Here is a 21,932-nt window from a genome sequence, read left to right on the forward strand (position 1 = left end):
TCACATGTTGGACATCAGTGAGTTGTTGTGCTAATAATACCATGAACACGTATTTGACAGACGTTTGACAGACGAAAAGTAAGGTTATTTAATATTACCATAAAACGTACATACATAATTTCTGTTAAAAGTTATTGAAGGTGGTTTAATTGGACAACTAAATGATAATAGATGATTTTATAGAATAACATATAAATCAACCATGGCATACACAACTTCACTTGAACACATTTTAGTGTGTTTTACCCTCCTAGATGATAGAATTAGATATGAATGACGTCATTATGTGAGGACATTTAAGAACTGACTCATTTTATAATCCCACTAGCATGTTATTATATATAGACATAAAAATCTTTTAATTCGTGTGAGGAAGCTGGCATTTTGATTGCCATTTATGCACACTTTCATCTCATTGACTATATGCCACTGATGTACAGGCTTATTGCACTATTACAGTTAATGATTATTCGATTGATTGATCGTTAATTTGAACAATCATCGAATATGGGAACTGCATTTGACAACCCTAGTTAGAACAGCCACAAAACACTGTCTACACTCCACCTATTGATCTAAGGTTATGTACCGAGCACAATGTTTTAACATAGAACATGACTTCTAACGTGAACACACAGTGTAGCTTTATTGATAAAACTGGATTTCTGCCTTTCATTTTTGTTTTATTTTGTGAGCGTGTGAAAGTTGCACAAGCTTATTTCATCTATTGCTTTGAAATTTCAGAGAAAGCTCTTACATGTACATGTAAAAAACACTGTGCAGTTTGCTTACTAACGATGGATTTCCACCGACTGCGGAACGGCAGCGAATCCGCTGCGGAATGGCGGCAGAGTCAATCGGTTTCCATTCAAGTCAATGTGTGTATTTCCACTGACTGCGTTCTGAATCCGTCATAGATCCGGCCATCCGCAGCTCTCCGGAACAAATACGCAGAGCTTCTATTTTTGACGGATGCCGGACAGCTCCGCAGGGCGGAGCCATGACTATATCTCGTGATCATACCTGAATTCGCAAGATCTCGTGTCATGATCTGGGCTGGTCCAGCAAAACGTCATAATTTAACGTCATAATGGGCGGAGACAGAACTAGATATCGCGCGATCATCACGTGAATTTGCAAGACCTCATGGGTCCTCGTCACTTTAGCACGCAGGCGCTCTGCAACAAATACGGAACTGGTGGGTATTGGCGGAGTTTGGAGCCATAACGCAGTGGAGCTGATCTGCAGCCGCTCCACAGTTGGTGGAAATCCAGCGTAACACCACAAGCAGCGGACTCTGACATAATATTAGTTTGCGTCAATTTAAACCCATTATTTCTCCTGCTCGCGTTTAAACGAAAGCAGAGGGACTTGCCCCCAGACCATCCCCTCAGTAATAAGAACAGAAGTGGTCAAAAGTGGACAAAAGAGACGGATTAAAATACCAGGTGTAAACATTAATGTATCTTTCTCGTCCACTTGTGATCCGATCGACCAAAACACATCTTAATACCAGATGTAAACAAAAACTAGAGATCGACCGATATATCTGTTTTCCGATATTTTCCCCGATATTTGAGCATTTTCCGATGATCGGATATCGGGTTTGTAATATCGGATTGACCGATAAACGAGAGAATTGAGAATTGCGCGCTGGACGCATCTGAGGAGAAGAGCTCACAGCAGCAGCAGCGTGCACAGCATGACGGCGGAGTGACGCAACTTCATTAAAAGGACTTTGAGTATACTTACTTTGCATCTGAGGCATTTATAACACATGTTATTTGTGCATTAATGTATGTTATGTTAAATAAGTTGATATATTAAAAGCAATGTATGCAGCTTCTCCAAGAATAGAGACGAACTCACAAAATCACGTGCTGTTCACTTACCGGGGTTGAAGGCTGAAGCTTTTAACAAGATTTACCCTAAGTTATATTAAAATTTACCAGATAAACATTATTTTGCTAAAATATCTATATAAATGTCTGTGGATATTAATAAATTATTTATTACCTCCGCAAGCGGTCACAGTTTGATACAGTTAATGCGTGAGTAAATGCATAGATAACAGCGCTGTCAACAGCCATTTCATAAGCTATAACAACAAAATATTAATTATTCTGACATTAAATAACATTACCAGTTAAGAAATTCAGTGATATATAAGCCGTTTTGTTTGTTACTTTCCTGAATGTAGTATTCCAGTCAGTGATATTATTTGTAAAGCCTCTTTGCTAACTACTTGTTGGACTGCTGAAGGCTACATGTTGCTGGTCAAAACAACCATATTATTCCAAAAAAGTCTTAATCCACCTGTTTTACTCTATAAACTATGTGTAACAAGCAGCCAACTCCGCTATACTTTTCCCTCTCTCCCGCTCCGTTACCTGAAAACCGCAGCCCGAACTTTGGATCAGTCCATTTCTGATGAAATGATAGGGGTGTTTGGAATGGTCCATGTATTGGGAATATAGTTACATTATTCATTAAATTAATATTATTCTTCACTCTTTCAGACCCCTCTATTTATTACTTTGTATGCAAAGAGAGAGTGATTGTGATGATGATTATTATTATAAGGGTTTGTTCAGTTCAGTAGTGTTGTAGTAATTATTATGTCAAAAACAGAAGTATAACAGTAAATAAAAATCGCTTCAGCATATCGGTTATTGGGCACATAAGCATCCAAATATTTGTTATTGGCATCGGTTTAAAAAAATGAGTATCGGTCGATCTCTAACAAAAACCTTCTTTGACTAAAGTTATGCATGCTCATGCTACTTTTTTACTGAACTTTTATAGTTTAAATAAAATATCACTGATGTTACGTAAGAAATCTGCTATTTAATTCAACAGAAATCACAGAAGTCCATAAAGGGTTTGGTGAAAGGCCCTGATGAAATGTAAACCACAGTCTTATGAAATCTATTGATACCAAATGAAACTTTTTAGTGGTTAGTAGGTGTCACGACTGGGATGCAGGAGTGAGGAAGTGAGGACGCAAGTGCAGAGTTCTGGTTGAATAAATAACATTTAATAAATAAATAAAACACGCGGAGTAAAAACAACAGGCAAGTAAGTAACACAGGAACATCAAACGTGGAACAAGAACAGACATGAGAGTAACGACAATCATCCGGCAAGTGCACATACAACAGGCAGTGGTATATATACAAACAGACTAACGATACACAGGTGTGATGAGGCAGGTAATTAATTAACAAGAGTCCAGGTGACGACAATCGGAACAGACACAAAACATGACACGGATCACCGTGACATAACCCCTCCCTCTACGAGTGGCTACCAGACACTCACATAAACACAAAACAAAAACAAAGTCTGGTAGCGAGAGTCCAAGGGAGGGGTGGAGGGCTTGGGGACCCTGGCGAAGCCGGCAGCCGCCGGGATGAGACCAACAGAACGGTTGGCCGGACTGGGCCAGGAGAACCGGAGCGATCGCTCCGAGAACCGAGGCAGACGAATTACCCCCCTCCTGGGAATCGTCGACGATCAGATGCCCCCGGAAATATTCTCCCATCCCCTCGCGGAAACGGAGACCCTCGCTCGGTAGCCACCCCGGGGAAATGATCGGGCGTGGTCCGTTCCGGATCCCCCTGCGAGCAGGATGGTGGTCCTCCGAGGGATCGTCGACGACGACTCAACCGTTGGGGGACCGCCTGGGCCGATCCTCCTCCCGCAGGAGCGAGCGATCGCTCACGGTGGTCCCCAAGAGACATCGGGGCTGATGGGGAATGAACCCCGATGTCACTACTCCCCCTCGACGAAACTCCTGGGGAGCCGCCCTCTGTGAACTCGCTGCGTCCAATAATGGCCGGATGATTCTGTCACGACTGGGATGCAGGAGTGAGGAAGTGAGGACGCAAGTGCAGAGTTCTGGTTGAATAAATAACATTTAATAAATAAATAAAACACGCGGAGTAAAAACAACAGGCAAGTAAGTAACACAGGAACATCAAACGTGGAACAAGAACAGACATGAGAGTAACGACAATCATCCGGCAAGTGCACATACAACAGGCAGTGGTATATATACAAACAGACTAACGATACACAGGTGTGATGAGGCAGGTAATTAATTAACAACAGTCCAGGTGACGACAATCGGAACAGACACAAAACATGACACGGATCACCGTGACAGTAGGATTATGAGTTTTGGGACAACATGAAAACGTTTGCTTGGGTGAGTAAGTACTGATGACATTGTTTAGGCATCTTGATTTGAGCCCCATGGTTTCACCTCTGACTGTAGAGGTATTTCAAAATGTATGAAGAACTGTTTGTAGGCCTTCATGGTTTCACGGAAGGCCAGTGGAAAAACCCAGGTCAGATGGGGAGACTGATTGTATTTATCAAAACGTAAACATATCTAGATTATGGAGTGCTCGCCCACAAAAAGATTCCACAAAATCTTTTATATCCATATATAGAGTATACAATTACACAAAAGAACCACAGTATTTGAGAAAAGGATAAATCCAAAGTGATGTTTATGTGTGTGAATAGGTCTCCCTCTGTTTCTGGCTATGGCTGGTTACACTGGAAGACGGCCAAGTCCTGACAGGAGACAAAGGAAAAAAGGAGATATCCAAGGACATATCTAATTTTTGGCAGCCGTTCCAAACCAAATATCAGAACAAGAACACCTTTTGGCAGCAAGCTAAAGGGGGAGGTGGGCAGTTTCGTTTTTTGACTACAGCCATTTTGTTTTCACTGCGGTTGAAATTCCTATCTCTCCTCGGTTTGAAATGTGCATGTTGGCAGTAATCCATTTGCTTTTGTCATGGAGGAAAACAAGACAGGGGCAGTTAGTCTTCGACGAATTCAAGTGGGATCGACTGCGCATTTGAAAGATTTGATGCGAGTGGTTGGTTTTTAGGATGGCCTGCACTGGTTTTTATTTATGTGTGTCAATCAATATTACACACTTTGATGTGGTGAACCGCAATATGATAAACATGTTAAACTTTTTTAGATATGAAGGGTATATGCAAAAGGGCAGATAATCGCATTGTAACCACAGCTGTTCTCATCGTTTGTAGGTTATATGAAAACTACAATCTAGCAGGTGGTACCACAGGAATACCACTAAACTGAGTTGTGTCATGTTTTGCACAGTGATTCGAAGCTATACATTTGATCTGTATGTGTGTTTTCTTGGCATGAAACCCACAACCTTACGCAACAGAAGCAAACAAGTGACAAGAAGTTGCAAGTCTTCACTTTAAAGAATGCAATGCAAGCTGTGCACTTTTGCAGTGTTTTGCATCTGTTGTTTGTATATGGTGTAATTGGACTGTAAAGATAATTTCAACAAGTTATACATGCTTTTTGTTTCTCTTCAGCACCCTTATCTTATTACAATCGTCTGTTGTGGCGATTTGATTGTTTGAGAAACTAGACTGGCCTTTACATCAACATCATGTCTTCCCATTCACTATTCCTGCTGCGAAACGATTGTTGGTTCGAAACGATGGAAAAGACAGCAGAAATGTTTCAGATCAAACACAAATTGGGGACCTCATGCCAGCAGCGAGTATTTATTTATGTCCCACCTTTGGTTTAAAATAGGCTTTATACCCAGCTGCACTACTTACTAAACTTCAGCCAGCTCCTTGTTTCCTGTCTGCCATTATTGGACAAACTGATTAATCCAGGTGTGCCTGACCTCAGTAGTCACAAACAACAATAATCAGACACACCTGGATTAATCAGTTTGTCGAATAATGGCAGACAGGAAACAAGGAGCTGGCTGAAGTTCAGCAGCTGGGCATAAAGCCTATTTACTTTGTATAGACCGTTTCATCGGACGCACGTGATACACGTCTGGGTCTGAACTTTATCTCCAGTTTCGTTTTTTTTAAGGTCTGACTAGTTGCTAAACTGATCTCTTGAACAAATGCCTCGTCGAAAATAACAAATATATTGGTTTCCTATGTAATCTATGTGTTGTTTTTTGCTTGTTATATAAATAAACTACGTTTAAAGAACTTTGTTATTTATTCTTAGCGGAGTTTACCGGAAGTTACGTGCAGCCGCTTGTTTATGTTGTTACTGCTGAAACGGTCTATAGCTGGCCAAAGTTATGTAGTGTGTAGTCCAGGCATGTCATGACAATTGATGTCTACCTTGAACAAATGTGACTGGAATAGTGAAATCTCCTTTAGTTTATAGAACTTCTAGGCATGTGTCAGCTGTGATGTTAGTCTGAGTAGACAACTTATTTAATTTAACATGACCGAAATTGAAGCTGCGAGGCATTATGCAGCCAGTTCAATGCTTTGCTCTGTTGAGACGTGGGTCAATGGGCCCTGCAGGTTGTGGGTCACTTTGTGAGATGCGTAGCGTGGTAGACCAACTGTGCTCACTGTGCTGGTGATGACCAAACTTGAATCCGCTTGGGTCATTTTAAGAAAACAAACCCCTTAAACTGCATCATTTTATTGTTGTCTTGAAAACTTTAGTTTGGTGCAAACATTATTCCTGATAGTATCGGTTCCTGATTTGAGACCAGACGGCTTTGTGTGCCACAGCATTGCTAATTTTTGCAGCATATGTAACCATTTATAGACACGAATGGTAGTAACATTCCGAAAAAGATTTTTGTGACCTTAGAAACCAGGAAGTGTATTAACTCGGTTATTTCTAACTATTAAAGAGAACGTAAGTTTATTACTATTTAAAAGTCAGCATTATGGTATCTTATATAAGATTTCTCAGAAGAATGATGACATGACAACTTAGAGTTTCCTCTGTTTACCACAGTAACTCAACAAAGTGTGAACACATGGTGTTTTGGCAGGGCTGCATTTGAGTCTAACTCAAGCCTGCGCTCTGTTTATAGCCTTAAAGGGGACTGAGGCAGGAAGAAATCCTCTTAACACAACAGACACCAGCTACAGATCCTGTCAGTTTAATAAAGACGTACGTCTATATTCACTCAGCCGTCCGTACACTGTCAGAAAAAATGGTCCCTTGCTGCCTGCCACTGCAGTGTACTCTTTTAAAAAGTGCACTTTTGCACCTAAAGATGTTTTTATATTATATATTGGTACCAAATGTCTACATATCTGTACCTAAATGGTACACATTAGGACCTTTTTAAAGGGATAGTTCAGCCAAAAATGAAAATTCTGTCATTATTTGCTCACCGTCTTGTTTTTTTTAAGCCTGTATGAGTTTTTTATTCTGTGTTGAACCTTAAAGAAGACCTTTTGATCTTAGATGGTAAGCACACACTTGATGGTACCCATTGACTACCGTATTTTCCTGACTATAAGTCGTTCCGGAGTATAAGTCGCATCAGTCAAAAAATGCATCAGGAAGAGAAAAAAACATATAAGTCGCACTGGACTATAAGTCGCATTTATTTAGAAAATTATTATTCTTTTGGGGGACATTTTGTTTGTTAAGTCTTTCTCCGTTGTCTTTAAGTTAATGTTTCAGTTTACAGTTTTTTTTCAGGGGTAGGCTACAGGAGCAACATATAGCGCCCTCTCATGGCTGTAGACAGTAATGTTTTTCTTTGGTTCATGTTAGTCAGTATGAATTAATTTTGACATATATATGTCGCACCTGACTATAAGTCGCAGGACCAACCAAACTATGAAAAAAAGTGTGACTTATAGTCCGGAAAATACTGTATTTGTTTATCCTACTATAGAAGTCAATACCATCAACTTTCAAACTTTTATTTTTGGGTGAACTATCCCTTTTAAATGACAGCTTGGGACCAAGTGTTAAAAAGTCTTCAAAGAAGCCTAGAATGTACATTTTACCTGGTAACAATTTATTAGTGGTTGGAGAAGACAACAATTTAAACTCTAATGTGATTGAATGTCATTCAGAGTCTGTGAGATGGAAAAACATATCGTAGCATTGGTTCTAGAGTATTTCACTCGCATTTGCGCCTAAAATAGTTATGTGCGAACTTGTAAAATAATTTAGGAGCACAGTGCGCGAGTGATGGGCTGTTCTCAATACACTGAACTAGGGATGGGACGGTTAGAAAATTTCATTTCATGATTATAGTGACCAAAGTTGTCACGGTTATCAATATTATCATGGTTTTCTTAACTTGAGATGGAAATGTTCAAAAAGAACTGACACACACACTGAAAACATTTTAACAAGTTTTATTTTTGAAAATCAGCAAACAACAAATACAATTAGCAGCTATATGAACTTTTTTAAGCATAAACATTAAATCAGGGGTGTCCAGCCTATTTTGTGTGGCAATCTACTTTTAAAATTATAATGCCGACAAGACCTACCTGCTAAAAAACATTTTTTAACAAAACACTGTTACATTTTTTAATAACACTTTAAATGTGTGAGGAGGACGATCTCTACGTTGAATTTAGGGATGTCACCATTACTCCATTCTTTTTGAGGAGTTAAAAATAATCGTTGAGTACATGCCGAGTACTCCTTATAGCGGAATAGCAGAGATGCGGTTTTGATGAAAAAAAAGGGAAATGACAACATTATGAGAAGCATCTCTCTCTCTATCTCTCTCTCTCTCTCTCGCTCTCGTTTGGTCGGTCGATCGATCGCGCGCACATATACCGTGCGTGTGGATCAACTCCTGCATAAAGGCAAGAATGTGCATCCAAATTTCGGAAGTTAGACGACTCCGCTGCAGCGGGCAGGCATAAGATTTATAAAAACATTAAAAGTTAATCAAACAACCCAAGACAAAGAGAAAATCACTGCTGTAGCTCTAAAAATAAGAATTATATTTAATTAATACAATGAAGATAGTATTATTATTTTTTATTCGATTTCTGTAACTAATGCTAATTTTAGACCTGATGCTTCCTGAAGTTTATAAAAAGATCATAAAACTAATCCATATGAATTGAGCAGTTTAATCAACTTTACTGTGCTCCTATATTTCTTTGTGTGCTTGGGAAAAAGGTTAGCGTAGAGCCCTGCCAACACGTATTCAGTGATTAATTTTTGACCAAATCCAAACTTAGAATGAGCTAAGTATATTTCATTTGGTTCACTGAAGTAAAAAGTCATGCACATGATTGATTTCTTTAGTTATGATATCATCAATAATCCAGTGGAGCTCATTTTATGTAGTGAGATAATTTTATTCAGATAATTGCTCCCCGATGCTGTGATCATCTTAATTGAGATGCATCAAAAAGAGGGCAGTATGTAAAGCCCCTCGAGGACGAGTGTATGAATATATCCCCCCCTTTTCGTCTGCCACAGGCGGTGCTGATGACACAGAACTGCTTTGAGTCATTCAGGAGGAGAACCCATGCTCTGCCTGAAGCGTATTTGTTGATGTATTAATATCCATGAGCCGACTGTTTTCTTATACAATTAGCGTGCAGTTAGCATGCCCACTTTGCCAAACACTGTATTTTCTGTTACATAAACTGGCTGTTAAGTAGGCTCATGTGTGTGGGTGTATGGATTAGACTTAGGCCGGGCTCACCCTACTGGATTTTTAAAATCCTGGTCGGGGGAAATACTTTAAAGAGAATCTTGCAAGATTTTCTTCTCTTAAATCTTAAACATGAGCACACTACAAGATTTGAAAATCTTAACACATCACACTCTACAAGAATAGCATTGAAGAATATTCAAGAAATCTCTTGTTTGTGAATGGGTCAACCTTTAAAAGTTTTTAAAGAAGCTGAAGTTTTTATGGTGGTTGCCCAGATGTTTTTATGTTGTTCTAAATGATTTTCAATGCATTATGTGGTTTCTAAGGTGTTGCTAAGGGGTTGTCCAAATCCAAAGAGTCCACACCCCTTCCCTCTGATATTCTTGACCCAAGATATGGTGGTCTCTCATTAGCGCTACACAATATTGATGGGAAATGCTTTATGCGATAACTTGCTAAATTATAGGAAGTGCAATACAATAATGCTTTACGTTTGTAAAACCAGTTTAAATAGATAAGATATAGGGCTGCATGATACACCAGAAAAATTGTCGTTATTATGATAACCGATTTATCGGTTTGCCGATTTTTTTAGGCCGCTATGAGCCTGTCGCAGATATATCTTTATCGGTGTATAAGCCGCAGATATGCAGCCGATATTAATGTATTTTACAGTACAAAGAAATGATTTTGAACGATGTAAGTACTTGTTTGTCCAGCAGAGCGCACTCCATTGGTTGCTACTGGTGACCCAGGTCACTCACTGTTTTAGGATCAGCCAACCCCCCCTTCATTTCAGTCAGTGGGTCTCTTGTTCAGGCGGCAGCAGTCAAGCGGTGCCTTCACAACATTTTTACACCTGGTATTAAGACGCGCTTTGGTCGATTGGCTTATAAGTGAACGAGAGAGACATTCTTGTTTACACTTGGTGTTTTTAATCTGTTTCTTTTGTCCACTTGCGAGTTGTTAAAAAGCAAGCAGGAAAATGACGCAAGATGGAGAAATGACGCGTTTAAACTGACGTGAAATAGTGCACTAATATAACAGTATGTGAGAGTACAGCCTCATGCAACTTGAAAATGCCGGAGAGAAGACGCTTTAGTTTTATAAAAGTCTAAAGTTCACACAGAACACTGTGGGTTTGCGTTATAAAAACGTTCTGAATGACAATACACATTAGATCAATATGTTGTCAGTCAAGCATTGTCTTGTTAACAGTAAGTTGCTACTTTGTGAAGTACATAACTTACTGTAAAGCTAATAAACAATGACTTCATAAGTTTCACTTTTTAACACAAGTCCAATATAACGTTATTCTCATCAAAACTGCCAACGATTCAAGTTACATATATTTAGTTTTTTTGTGTTTTAAAATTATTTATAATAAGTTTAGTTTAATGTTTAGTGTACTGATATCAGACTCATTTTGGATAATAAAGCTTATTGTTAAATTGTTAAACACACCGGCCTATATTACATATTAGGGATGAATGATTAAAGGGGCAATAAGTAAGATTTACCCCCCATCTAGTGGTGAAATTGTATTTTGCATTAAAGCTCTCTAGTGCCTTCCCTTTCGAATTGCCTGTTTCAACTATGGTAGCCGTTATGTAATCACTGATCTGCTTGTCCCTTACTACTGGTTCAAGTGTTCTGAATGAAAACGCGTTGTGGAAATGCGTTGGTAGGCTAGTGCTTTTTGTCCCTCTCTGCTACTATAGTTTATCAATAGGGTGGAACGATATGGATGCCTCCTTGGACTTACCCGTTCAATGTAGGTAAAGAGGAGAAATTCTAAGCTTACAAAGAAAAGTCAGATCACTGGTAGAGGTCATTTGACACCAACAAGGACATAATGGTGCATCTGTAAATTGGGATTATTTTGAATTCAAGGTGACAGACACCGCATAAAAGAAGGTAGTTTGCAAGACTTGTCGTAAAAGTGTCGCTACCTCGCGTGGTAATACAACAAATCTCCACCAGCACTGCAGGTGGATTTTTGAAGAGTGCATTGCTAGAAAAGTCGAACAAAGGGGCTGCCAGTGACACTTAGTCTAGAAACAACCATCAGCAAAGACCAATTTCAGAGTTGTTTACAGCTGTTACACCATATCAAAAGACCTCACGAAGGCATCATGACATAACTAACATTTTTTATGTAGTGATCAAAACTAAAGAGGGGTTAAAAACCTCATCTAAACACTGGATAAAAGACCAAGTGCAGAAACTAAAGTTACGACCAAAACAGTCAACGCTGAGTGGACAACTTAGCCTACTAGTACTGCAAAGGAAAAAACAAGCAGGCATTTGTTTTGTTTTTAGCACTTTATACCTTATTATAGTGTTCATTCTTTTTATATATTTTGAAGTAGGCTAAAAATAATATTTGGATATTAAACAGCTAGTTCACCCAAAATAGAGCATCTATGGTGATATTTACTGCTTTTTTGTTATAGACTATATTTAGGGACAGTGGAATCACATATTTCCCTTAATATCGTGCAGCCCTAATAAAATAGTACAAATGGTTTTACATGCCGAAGTAGTAAACAAATACGTTAAATTCTTAATCCAAAGTATGTCCAATAAGGATTGTGATGCTTATAATAGCAGCAAGGGACTAGTAGCTAGTTCAGTTTGTTTCTGTAGACACTACTATAATATTATATTATTTAATAATATTTAGTTGCATGTAAATTTAAGGTGTGAATTAGGTTGGGGTAGTAGTTTTTACTTCCCAAAATATCCTGGTTTCGATCCCTAAGGATCACTCGTACAAAAAAGTGTATACCTTGTAAAGCACTGTAAGTCGCTTTGCATAAAAGCATCCGCCAAATGCATAATGTAAATGTAAGTGTTTACATGGTTCACCAAAAAACACCCAAGATGCATCCAGAAGCTACTCGGGATATAAACAAACCAAAGTTTAAGCCTAGTCAGTGTCATGGAAGATTTATGAATGACTGTGTTTGAGTCAGCACGGATTGGAATGAGAATCATGCCATTTTGACTGTCATACCATGATGGATAGATAGAGCTGTTTAGTCTAGCTTGGATCTAGTCTGCCTTATGATAGCTGCAGTTGTTTTCAGTAGCCTCTCATCTGTCACCTGTCTGGCAGTTGAAAGGGTAAATGACACTGAGCGTTGTCTGACAACAGGCCAACAGCAGATGAGGGACTAAGCTCATCTCTTCGAACTACATCAATACTGACATCACAACATGTTCGGGGAATGATGCGTTAGCTTCGATCACGTCTCAAAGAATAGGAGTTATTTTATGGTTTTGTGGTAAAGATCATCATAGATGCCTGTCCAAGCTGTTGCCGACTTTATTTCATCCGGATATGACATCAGTTTGGGCCAGTTTAACCTGGTATTACGTATTAAGACGCTAAATATAAATGTAAACGAGGTGTGAAACTTTTGAGCTTGTTCACATTCGCCCAGATTCAGAGGTAGTCGAAAACACATTCGACCGGATTGCTTTTGTGTTGTAGAAGCTCATGTGGTCAAATGGGTTTGAGCACGCCACAAAAGACCACCTACTCACCTACACTGTAAAAAATGCAGTCAGTCAACCTACTATTTTAGGTTTAGGCTTGTAAAAAGTTGACATAACTTGTCAAGTTGAAAGTAACATAAAATGTTATTTTGATTTGACAAAAATGCTGCTAGTGTGAACCCACTGCGTTCAGCGCAATTTTTATTTTAATCATTACTAAAATGAAAGCGACTGCTCTCCACCTTTTTTATTTTTGTTTGTGTGTGAAAGTTGTGTGAGCTTATTTCATCAATTTGTTTCCAGCTTTTGTAGCTTTTCAGTGATGTTCACGTCACATAATTACGTCGCTTCATAATGTTTCCATGGCAACAGGGTACATGGCTGCTAGGGCTGTGACGGTGGCAGTTTTTTACCACCGCGATAGTAACGCACAAATTCACCGCAGTGTTGCGGTGGTAATAGATTGTGTGTGTGGGGGGGAAGTGTATGCACGCATGTGCACGTGCACATTGATGCATATAGGTCTTACATATAATGCATAGGCTACATATATTTTGAAATATAAAAATGTAAACGAAGATCAGATATACAGTTCTTAAATTTGTAATTTCTTGTGTTTTAACGACAGCAGAGGGAGTCACCCATAGACTGTCCCCTAGAAGTAATCAGTACAGTAGCTGTCGTAATTAGACAAAAGAAACAAATTAAAACACCAGGTGTGTATGGTAATATGTCTATCTCATCCGTTCACTTCAATGGGGCCTTCATATGGGCCTTGGATATGTCACCAGTGTTAGCAATTAAAATTATTTTTAAGTGGTTGTGTAATGGACAGATTGTGTCAGTTAATTGTTAGTCATAGTTTGGATCGGACTAAACCTGGTAGCATTTTTGTCATCATACTAGTTTCATTTAAAAGCCCTGTTTGATGTTATACATCTAACTGTTAGAGAGGTGTCATATTAACCCTAATTGGGGTTTTCCAGGTCTGCGGCCACTCAGGTTGTGGTCTATTTGATGTCTTGAAAGTGTTTATCACTGGGCCGGCGGGCTCATTTATTGACTTTCACACTGTGACTGGGGTTACTCAGCTGACCACCAAAGTAAATGAGCTGGTCAGCAGTGTAATTATGGTGTCAGGGTTATTTGCCGGGATCCAGTGGTGAAGCTGTTGCAGGTTGAAGGCTGTGCATTTACATCCTGATTAATTGGTGGTTTAACATAGGCGCATTTGTCTTGTTCAGTTTCAGGTTGCCTACAGTGCAAAAACATGGTACAGAGAAGTCCATCATCACTGCGATGGGTTTGATGTGCTATAGAAGTACAAAACAAGAATCTTAGCTAAATTTCCAGCAACAAATAACCTGAATATAGGAAATACACTCAAACACGGTATAATATAATGGTTATTACAGTATATTGTGAATATTGAGTATTGCAAAATGTTTTATTTATGTGCTAAATACAGCAATAATAGACAATTTAATTTGTCCTTTACATCATATAAGTACGCAAAACATAACTCGCCATTATCAAAATGGGAACAGCAAGCTTTTACAAGGTTGTTAAAAGTAAGAAACATCAAAAAAGTTTTTTGATAATAGTTTTATAAGTAATTATAAATTGTGTCAACTAATAATTTTGAGTTAAATTAACTCAAAATTTTAAGGCAACCAGGTAACCTACTAAGTTAAATCAAACAATCTCTTTCATGACCTCAAACACCATTTACATGTCTTTCTTTAATGTTGTATTTAAACCATTCTTTTTTAATTGAGGGAAAAGCAAAAATATTGATTTGACATATATACAGTTTATATATTGACTACAATTTGGAAAGAAATCAAGATAACAAATTGCAGGTTTTTTATCCTGCCTAGGTTTATAATTTGCTGTGATGTTGTTGAGGTATTAAATTCTTTTAAATTAAATATGTATTCATTTGATTTATGAATGCATTTGTCCTGGGATATGTTTTGGGGTGTGTATTGAATTTCAAATCAGCTTATATATATATTTTTTTTTTACTCCCTTTCCAGTTTCACCTGGGAAATACACCGCCTTTGCCAGATTTATAAGGTTCTGGAAGCAATAGAGCCAAAAGCCATCACATCCATCTCTGATTAAACTTAATCACCCAGACCCGTGTTCCCCTGCCGCCCGATTCTCCAAGATCATTAATGGAGCAAAGAGAGCTTAACCGTACATCCCGGCCCAAAGGCAATGAGGAGTTCTTCTCCACCGTAACCACCATCAATAGAGCAGACCTCAGTGAGGTCGGTCTTCTGGCCAGTCCCATAAAAAGCCTCTCTATACCTGGGGAGCAACAGGACCATGACGAGGATGAGGACCTCGGTCTGGGGAAGGACATGGATGCCACCTCCAATGCAGACAGCGAGAGATGGCCACACGGAGACGGGCTGGATGAGCAGGAGTTCTCCATCAAGGAGGCCAGTTTTTCAGAAGGCAGTCTAAAATTGAAGATTCAAACTACCAAGCGGGCCAAGAAGCCTCCCAAGAACTTGGAGAACTATATTTGTCCTCCTGAGATCCGTATCACTATTAAGCAACCTGGGGAGCAGAAGACCACCAAACATGGCAGGAGCAGCAGGGGAGGAAAAGAGGAAGATAAAGGGCCGCCCAGAAAGAGGGTTAGTGTCACCATCAATTTTTTGATATGCTGCTTTTTTCCTGTTATGTCTTTGTTGTGTTGATGTCATATAGGAGCGCTGTTATAGACCTCAGACAGGCTTTTTTCAGTTTTCTAATAGTGAAAGCGAGGGTGTGAGGGATTAAAGTCCGCTCAACATGTTGTGCATGCATGCCATGTACTCCTTTTCTTGCGTTTTTAAAAACATAAGGGTTTCAAACACCTTACAACATAGACAGATTATGTTTTTAAAACGTTAAAAAACTTTTTTGCGCATAAAGCATGCAGCGGGTTATGAAAGAACGATTTCACGTATGTTTCACTTTTAATGCTTCTACTATAAACCTTGCAACCTTGTTTTCTAAGCGGAAAGGTTATTAAAGGGATTGTTCAGTCAAAAATGAAAATGGCCCCATAATTTACTCACCCTCAAGCCATCCTCAATGTATATGGTTATCTTTTTTTAGACCACCACAATCAGGGTTATATTAGAAAATGTACTGGCTGTTCCAAGCTTTATAATGGTAGTAAATGGTGCTTCTGACTTCTGGTAACGACCAAGGCACGTTCACTAGAGTGTGTTTTCAGCGTATGATGTGTAGGGTGTAGCATGCAAGACATAATGGAGAGGAGACAAGATGCTATGTGCTACATCATCATACACTGGAAACACATTCTCTCTCTCGTGAACGCTCGTCGATTGTTACCAAAAGTTATTAGTTATTTTAGTTAAGTTTTGCATTTTGAATTTTTTATTTCAAAATCGCATTGATTGTTCTCAGAAGGCTTTTATTGACCCACTGCAGCCATGTGAATTACTTCTGTAAAAGATGGGTGTACTTTTTTGACCTTCAAATCAGAAGCACCATTTACTACCATTATAAAGCTTGGAACAGCCAGGACATTTTCTAATATAACTCTGATTGTCTTTGTCCGAAAAAAGATAATCATACACATCAAGGAAGGTTTATTTAAGAAAGTTTGTTTAGGAAACAAGAATCGTTGGTCATTTGCTTCTTAAAGGATTAGTCCATTTTCTTAAAAAAAAAATTCCAGATAATTTACTCACCACCATGTCATCCAAAATGTTGATGTCTTTCTTTCTTCAGTCGAGAAGAAATTATGTTTTTTAAGGAAAACATTCCAGGATTTTTCTCATTTGAATGGACCCCAACACGTAACAGATTTAATGCAGTTTAAGCTTGCATACGGATCACGTCAAGAGGTCACGGAGGACCAGTGTTCACAAGTGTGGAAAAAGAGGACCGCTCCAACATTGTTGTATGTGGAATGATTCTAAATAATGTCTTTGTATCAGTTTATTGTTTAAAATGGTCCGCAAATGTGCGTTTCATATATCTAACACGTGACCTTTCCCCGTCATTATGTAATTACGTGAGGTCGCGCTGGCGTGTCGCGGGACCGGAGGTGGACGAGAGGTTGTGGTTTAAAGGTGCATATTTCTTATTTTTCTTGTCAATAATGACAATCGTTTCGCTAGATAAGACCCTTATGCCTCGTTTGGGATCGTTTAGAGTCCTTTAATACTCCATTGAAAATGCAAGTTTAAACTGCATTAAATCTGTTACGTGTTGGAGTCCATTAAAGTCCATAAAAATGAGAAAAATCCTGAAATGTTTTCCTCAAAAAACATAATTTCTTCTCGACTGAACAAAGAGAGACATCAACATTTTGAACGACATGGTGGTGAGTAAATTATGTGGATTTTTTTAAGAAAATTGACTAATCCTTTAAGTACATTTAACTCTTTCACCGCCAGCATTTTTTTAAAAAGTTGCCAGCCAGCGCCAGCGTTTTTCATGATTTTTACCAAAAAAATCATGATTTTTACCAAGTTTAATGCCTTCCAGAAAATGTTCTTCTTCAGATATATAAACATACAATATACCAAACGAATAAACAGACCCTCTGCTTTCAAACAAAAAAAAAAACGTTTCATCCTACCTTGAATAGTTCTTTTGTAATCAGCTTTTGAATATGGGTAGGTTTCTGCAAAAACACCACATTTTGAGCAAAAAGCTGAGATAATTCCATTTTTGTGACGGACTTTTCATAGAGTTCCCATTCAGAGCAATCTTTAAAACAGACACGGACATGCAGCAGCTTGTCAGAGGGCAATACTTCCGGGTTGTATAAGTTGCGTTTTCTCTTAATTGACGAGATATCTCGTCAATGGCGGGGAAAGAGTTAAGAGTACTTTAACTGGAAAACAAGACAAAAAAATCAGTTTCAAAGAAATTATACGGTTTTAGTTGACATTGTCACATTTTCACCACATAATTTCTGACGTGGCCTTTCTTATTGATATTCTGTCCTAGCTTCGATGTCTGTATCTTATTTTCTTAAAAAACACCAAATTTATGCCGGGCCTTGATGACACACTTGCATTTTCTGGGCCGTCGGCTCTTTGGCTGCCTGTCAGATGAAGTGTGTCCAGTGTGCTCTGTTGAGCAACGTAACAGCTAGTCATTAACCTTTTGTGACATTTAGACTCAGTGAGTTTATTGACTTACATGTGCTCCGAGTGTCTTACTGAGTGTCAAGTCTTTTTCAAACATTTTATCCTGATACACTGTTTCCAGTGTGGTGTAACAAATTACAGCATATGTTTACATTCGAGGAGCTCAAATGCGAAAGCTGCTAAGCGGCGCCTCTTTCAAAAATGAGATGATGATATTAACCGAATACTCTTAAAAAATGTAAAAAAGCTTATTTACAAGAAAACATGTCTGATGCAGTTAGAGGGTTTTACATTTGAACTCATTTTTTATTAGACATAGTGACATATACGTTTGGAGTAAAATAATGTCATATGAAATTATATTTTGTTAACACAGCCGTTTCTTTTAAAGCTTTTAAAACCTGATACATCACCGTCCTCTTTCAGTCAAAAAAAGGCCTGTGGGAAAGAATGGAAGGAGAGGCCGATGGTACCACAGTAAGAGTCTGTAATTTGACCATAATTAGGGAGAAAATATGAGCTCACTGCATCAGAGGGGAACGACCAGCATCAGCATCTTTCAACAAATGCACCGCAGGCTCCGATTGATCGCCATGTTTTTTTCTCTAGACATATCTGGCATTGAAATGTCTTTTAATCTTTACGGTAATCTCTCAGGGTATAAATTATTTGTAATGCAATGGAAGACTGACTCCCGCAGTTTCGTGAGATGCACGCTTAAAAGCCCGTTCGCGTCTGCCAAACGCATTTGACTTGATCCCAACAATTGACGGTTTGATTATCAGCCTTGAATTTTGTATGCGGCTGGATGTTATCTGATTTCCCCTGGGATTTCTCTTAGCCCGGAGAGGAAGGACACTGGTGCTGTGCGGCCACAGCCGAGCGTCTACAGTTTCTCTTGTTTTTGGGCTGGGAATTGAAGCTCAGAGCCACAGAGATGAGTGCCTCTGAAGCAGCAGTTAGCAAAAGAAAGGGTGATGGGGAAATCAGGGTAACATAAAAGAGGGTGGCGGTAAACGAAGGCGGGAAGCTGAAGCGCAGCTGTCTCTTGCTGGCATTCTCCGCATTGACCACAGACGCGGTGTCAAAAGGGGCAAAGAGAAGAACAGAAGAGGTGCCTCACGCCGCTGTCTAAAGTGTAGCCGTGTCTATAGAAAACATCTCCAAAGGGCCAAAGAAAAGCAACTCCCTTCCCCCATACGCTCACACACTCCACAGATGGAATGTCATTCACTTTGAGAAGGGATAGTACCACAAACTCCCCATTTAAAGGCACCAAATCCCATTCTGTCCTGTCCGTTTGGAGCTCAGGCGTCAAGCCCAGCACCTCTTGTCATCTCTCGGTTACAAGCGGCGTGGGGTCAGGGGTTAGTGCGTAATTGAAACCAGACAGGATTTGCTGAAAATAGAGGCTTACATCAGCCCGCTCGGACTACGACAGCTGCTCGATGCGTCCTCCATTCGTGGCAACAACCTTTCTTCCCCCTGTTAATGTAATCAGAATGCCGGTGCCATCGTGGTTTAGATGAACCGATTGCTCTGATGAATTAACTTTTCGGTGTGCACCCCCCTTGTGTAGGGATGCATCCCTTCAGACTTTAAATTAAACAAAAAATATTACAGTATACAATTTAGTACTGTTGGTTAGTAGCCTTATTTTATTTGTGCAACATTTATGATAAATGAATGCATTTAAATAAAAATGTCCCCCTGGCACCTTCTCATGCCCCCCAGTTTGAGAACCACTTAATAATTCTCCTACTAGTGTGGATTAGACATTCTCTAACTTCGCCTGATGATCTGTTCTGCACTTCGAGTCAGGCTAAGTGATGTCGTGGGTTGAGGCGATGGAAAATTTGTTTAATGCAGCAAGTTTTCCTCACCCACACAATAGCGTGAACGCGCAGCCAGGAATAGATCGACGGCATTGTAAAAGCACAGAGTCTGGATGTGCAATTAGAGTGAATATGCAGAGGTCGGGACATGCCGTGTTTGCCGTTTCCATTAGGACTTAACCAAAAGGTTTTGCAAATGGCATTTTTTTTTCTTCTTTGGCACATTTATTATAAATCACATATTTCACACACTGAAATGCTTATAAATTTGCTCCAAACCTACCTAAAAAGCTAGTAGAAATGTGCAGATGTCTGAATGACGGTTCACCCGAAACTGACATTTTTACCGTAATGTATCATTGCGGATTTGTATGACATCACACTTGAGGCACAAATGGAGATGTTTTGAAGTCTGATTGCTGGTTTTCATGCAATCACACTGAATGGTCTTTCAAGGTTTCACAAAACACAAGAGCACAAGAAAATTGTCACAGAAATGATCTGTACATGTTGTGTGCTGTGAAAGCCTTGGAATTGCATTAAAACAGTCCTTAAACATCATAGAGGTTTGGACGTTACACAAGTTTTGGATTGTTTATAAAAAAGAAAGCACTTTAGTTGAAACTTAATATTGCGTGGGCCGCAGCATGCTCATCCTCTAAAGCCCACTTGACTTGAAGCCTATGTATTTGTATCCAGTATCACCCCTGTGGTTTAACACAGTAGTGAGTTCATTGTGATGACAAGCCAGATAGAAACCAGATCAATGCGTGAGCGGGTGCTCTCTGAGGGGCAGACGGCTGCGATCTTTGCCCCGTCACCGGTCCGTGTTTGACGACAACACTTTGATTGTCAGCCATTTCCGCCGGAGTGGGCATGCTCATCGGTGCGCGTTCGTCGGGGGAGAGAACGGGCGAGGGTTTGCCGACTTAAACGTCCGCTCGACAAGGGGGCTGAGTGAAATCGTTTATCCAGTCTCACCCTGCTCGTTGGCTTGAACCTGACATCTCGTACGTGATAGTTTAGTAAAGAAAACAGGTCCGCAGTCAGATGAACGACGACTTCCTCTTCAGGCAAAGATGGCGGTGAGGATAAGAGGTTTTAAAACGGTGGATTGTGTAGCAGGGTAAATGCAGCTTTTGTGTAGTAATGATTGGGGAGTCTGGCAGGGAGCAGATGGGCGAGCTCTCTGTCTCATTGTGTCTGGCTCTTTCTTTTTTCATTTTGGCTGAACTAATATGCCAGATGGTGGCAAAGAGGAAAGGCCAACAAGTGAGCCAGGGCATATGGGGAGCCTGGTTAAAATGGGACCCTACTGCGGAGGGGGATGGGCCAGAGATGTGTGATACAATAGCAGGTAATTAAGGGAAGGACTTGACTTCGCCACTGAGCCTTTGTGAGCGACAAAATATTTTTCGGAAGACCTGCCGTCAGCATCGGACAACACTGCTGTACTTTCTGCTGGTTTTGCTCAATCAGGCGTGATTATTTTTTCAATGTTAGCATCTGTGTTTAGGCCTTCATTAGGTGCTACCGTCTCCTTAATAAAAGTCGGTTCAGGATTTGAGGAGGCGCTCTTTAGTAGCGACTTTAGGCATAGACGGAGCAAATTGATATTATATTGGCATTTGGCCCGTGATTGGATAATATTGTACTAATTTGTTTAGTCATTTTGAGTCATAATTACGATACTGCGATCTTTTACTTAAAAACATCTTGAGAGATTATTACACTTTTGTCGCTCGCAATGTTCTCATTATTTCGAGGGTAGTGTGCTTCTGTTCGGCGATATTACCGGTTTGATTTAGCGTAGAATGGATGAAACGATTTTATATTGCTTTTTCCCCTTTTGTTAATATGATAATATTGCGATCTTTACTTGAAAAAGACTTGTACTATAAAAACCATGTGGTCCACCAAGCTAAACAGGGGTTCGTTTCCCAAAAGCATCGTTAGCCAACTACTGTCGTAAGTTATGTCGTTACTGACTCATGGTTCCTTGTTATTATAATATGTAGACTTACGTTG

General features: G+C 39.5%; 1 protein-coding gene across 2 annotated transcripts in view; it reads left to right on the plus strand.

The window, feature by feature from the left end:
• Window positions 1–21,932, plus strand: part of setbp1 (SET binding protein 1) — an 80,656-nt gene that overhangs the window by 8,300 nt on the left and 50,424 nt on the right. For both annotated transcript variants that reach the window (XM_055200900.2, XM_055200899.2), the window contains one exon: window positions 14,977–15,588. In XM_055200900.2, coding sequence (XP_055056875.2) covers window positions 15,118–15,588 — 471 coding nt within the window. In that variant the 5' untranslated portion in view covers window positions 14,977–15,117. The remainder of the gene's footprint in view (window positions 1–14,976; window positions 15,589–21,932) is intronic.

This window comes from Misgurnus anguillicaudatus, chromosome 22 (genome assembly GCF_027580225.2).
Source record: "Misgurnus anguillicaudatus chromosome 22, ASM2758022v2, whole genome shotgun sequence".
Taxonomy (NCBI): domain Eukaryota; kingdom Metazoa; phylum Chordata; class Actinopteri; order Cypriniformes; family Cobitidae; genus Misgurnus; species Misgurnus anguillicaudatus.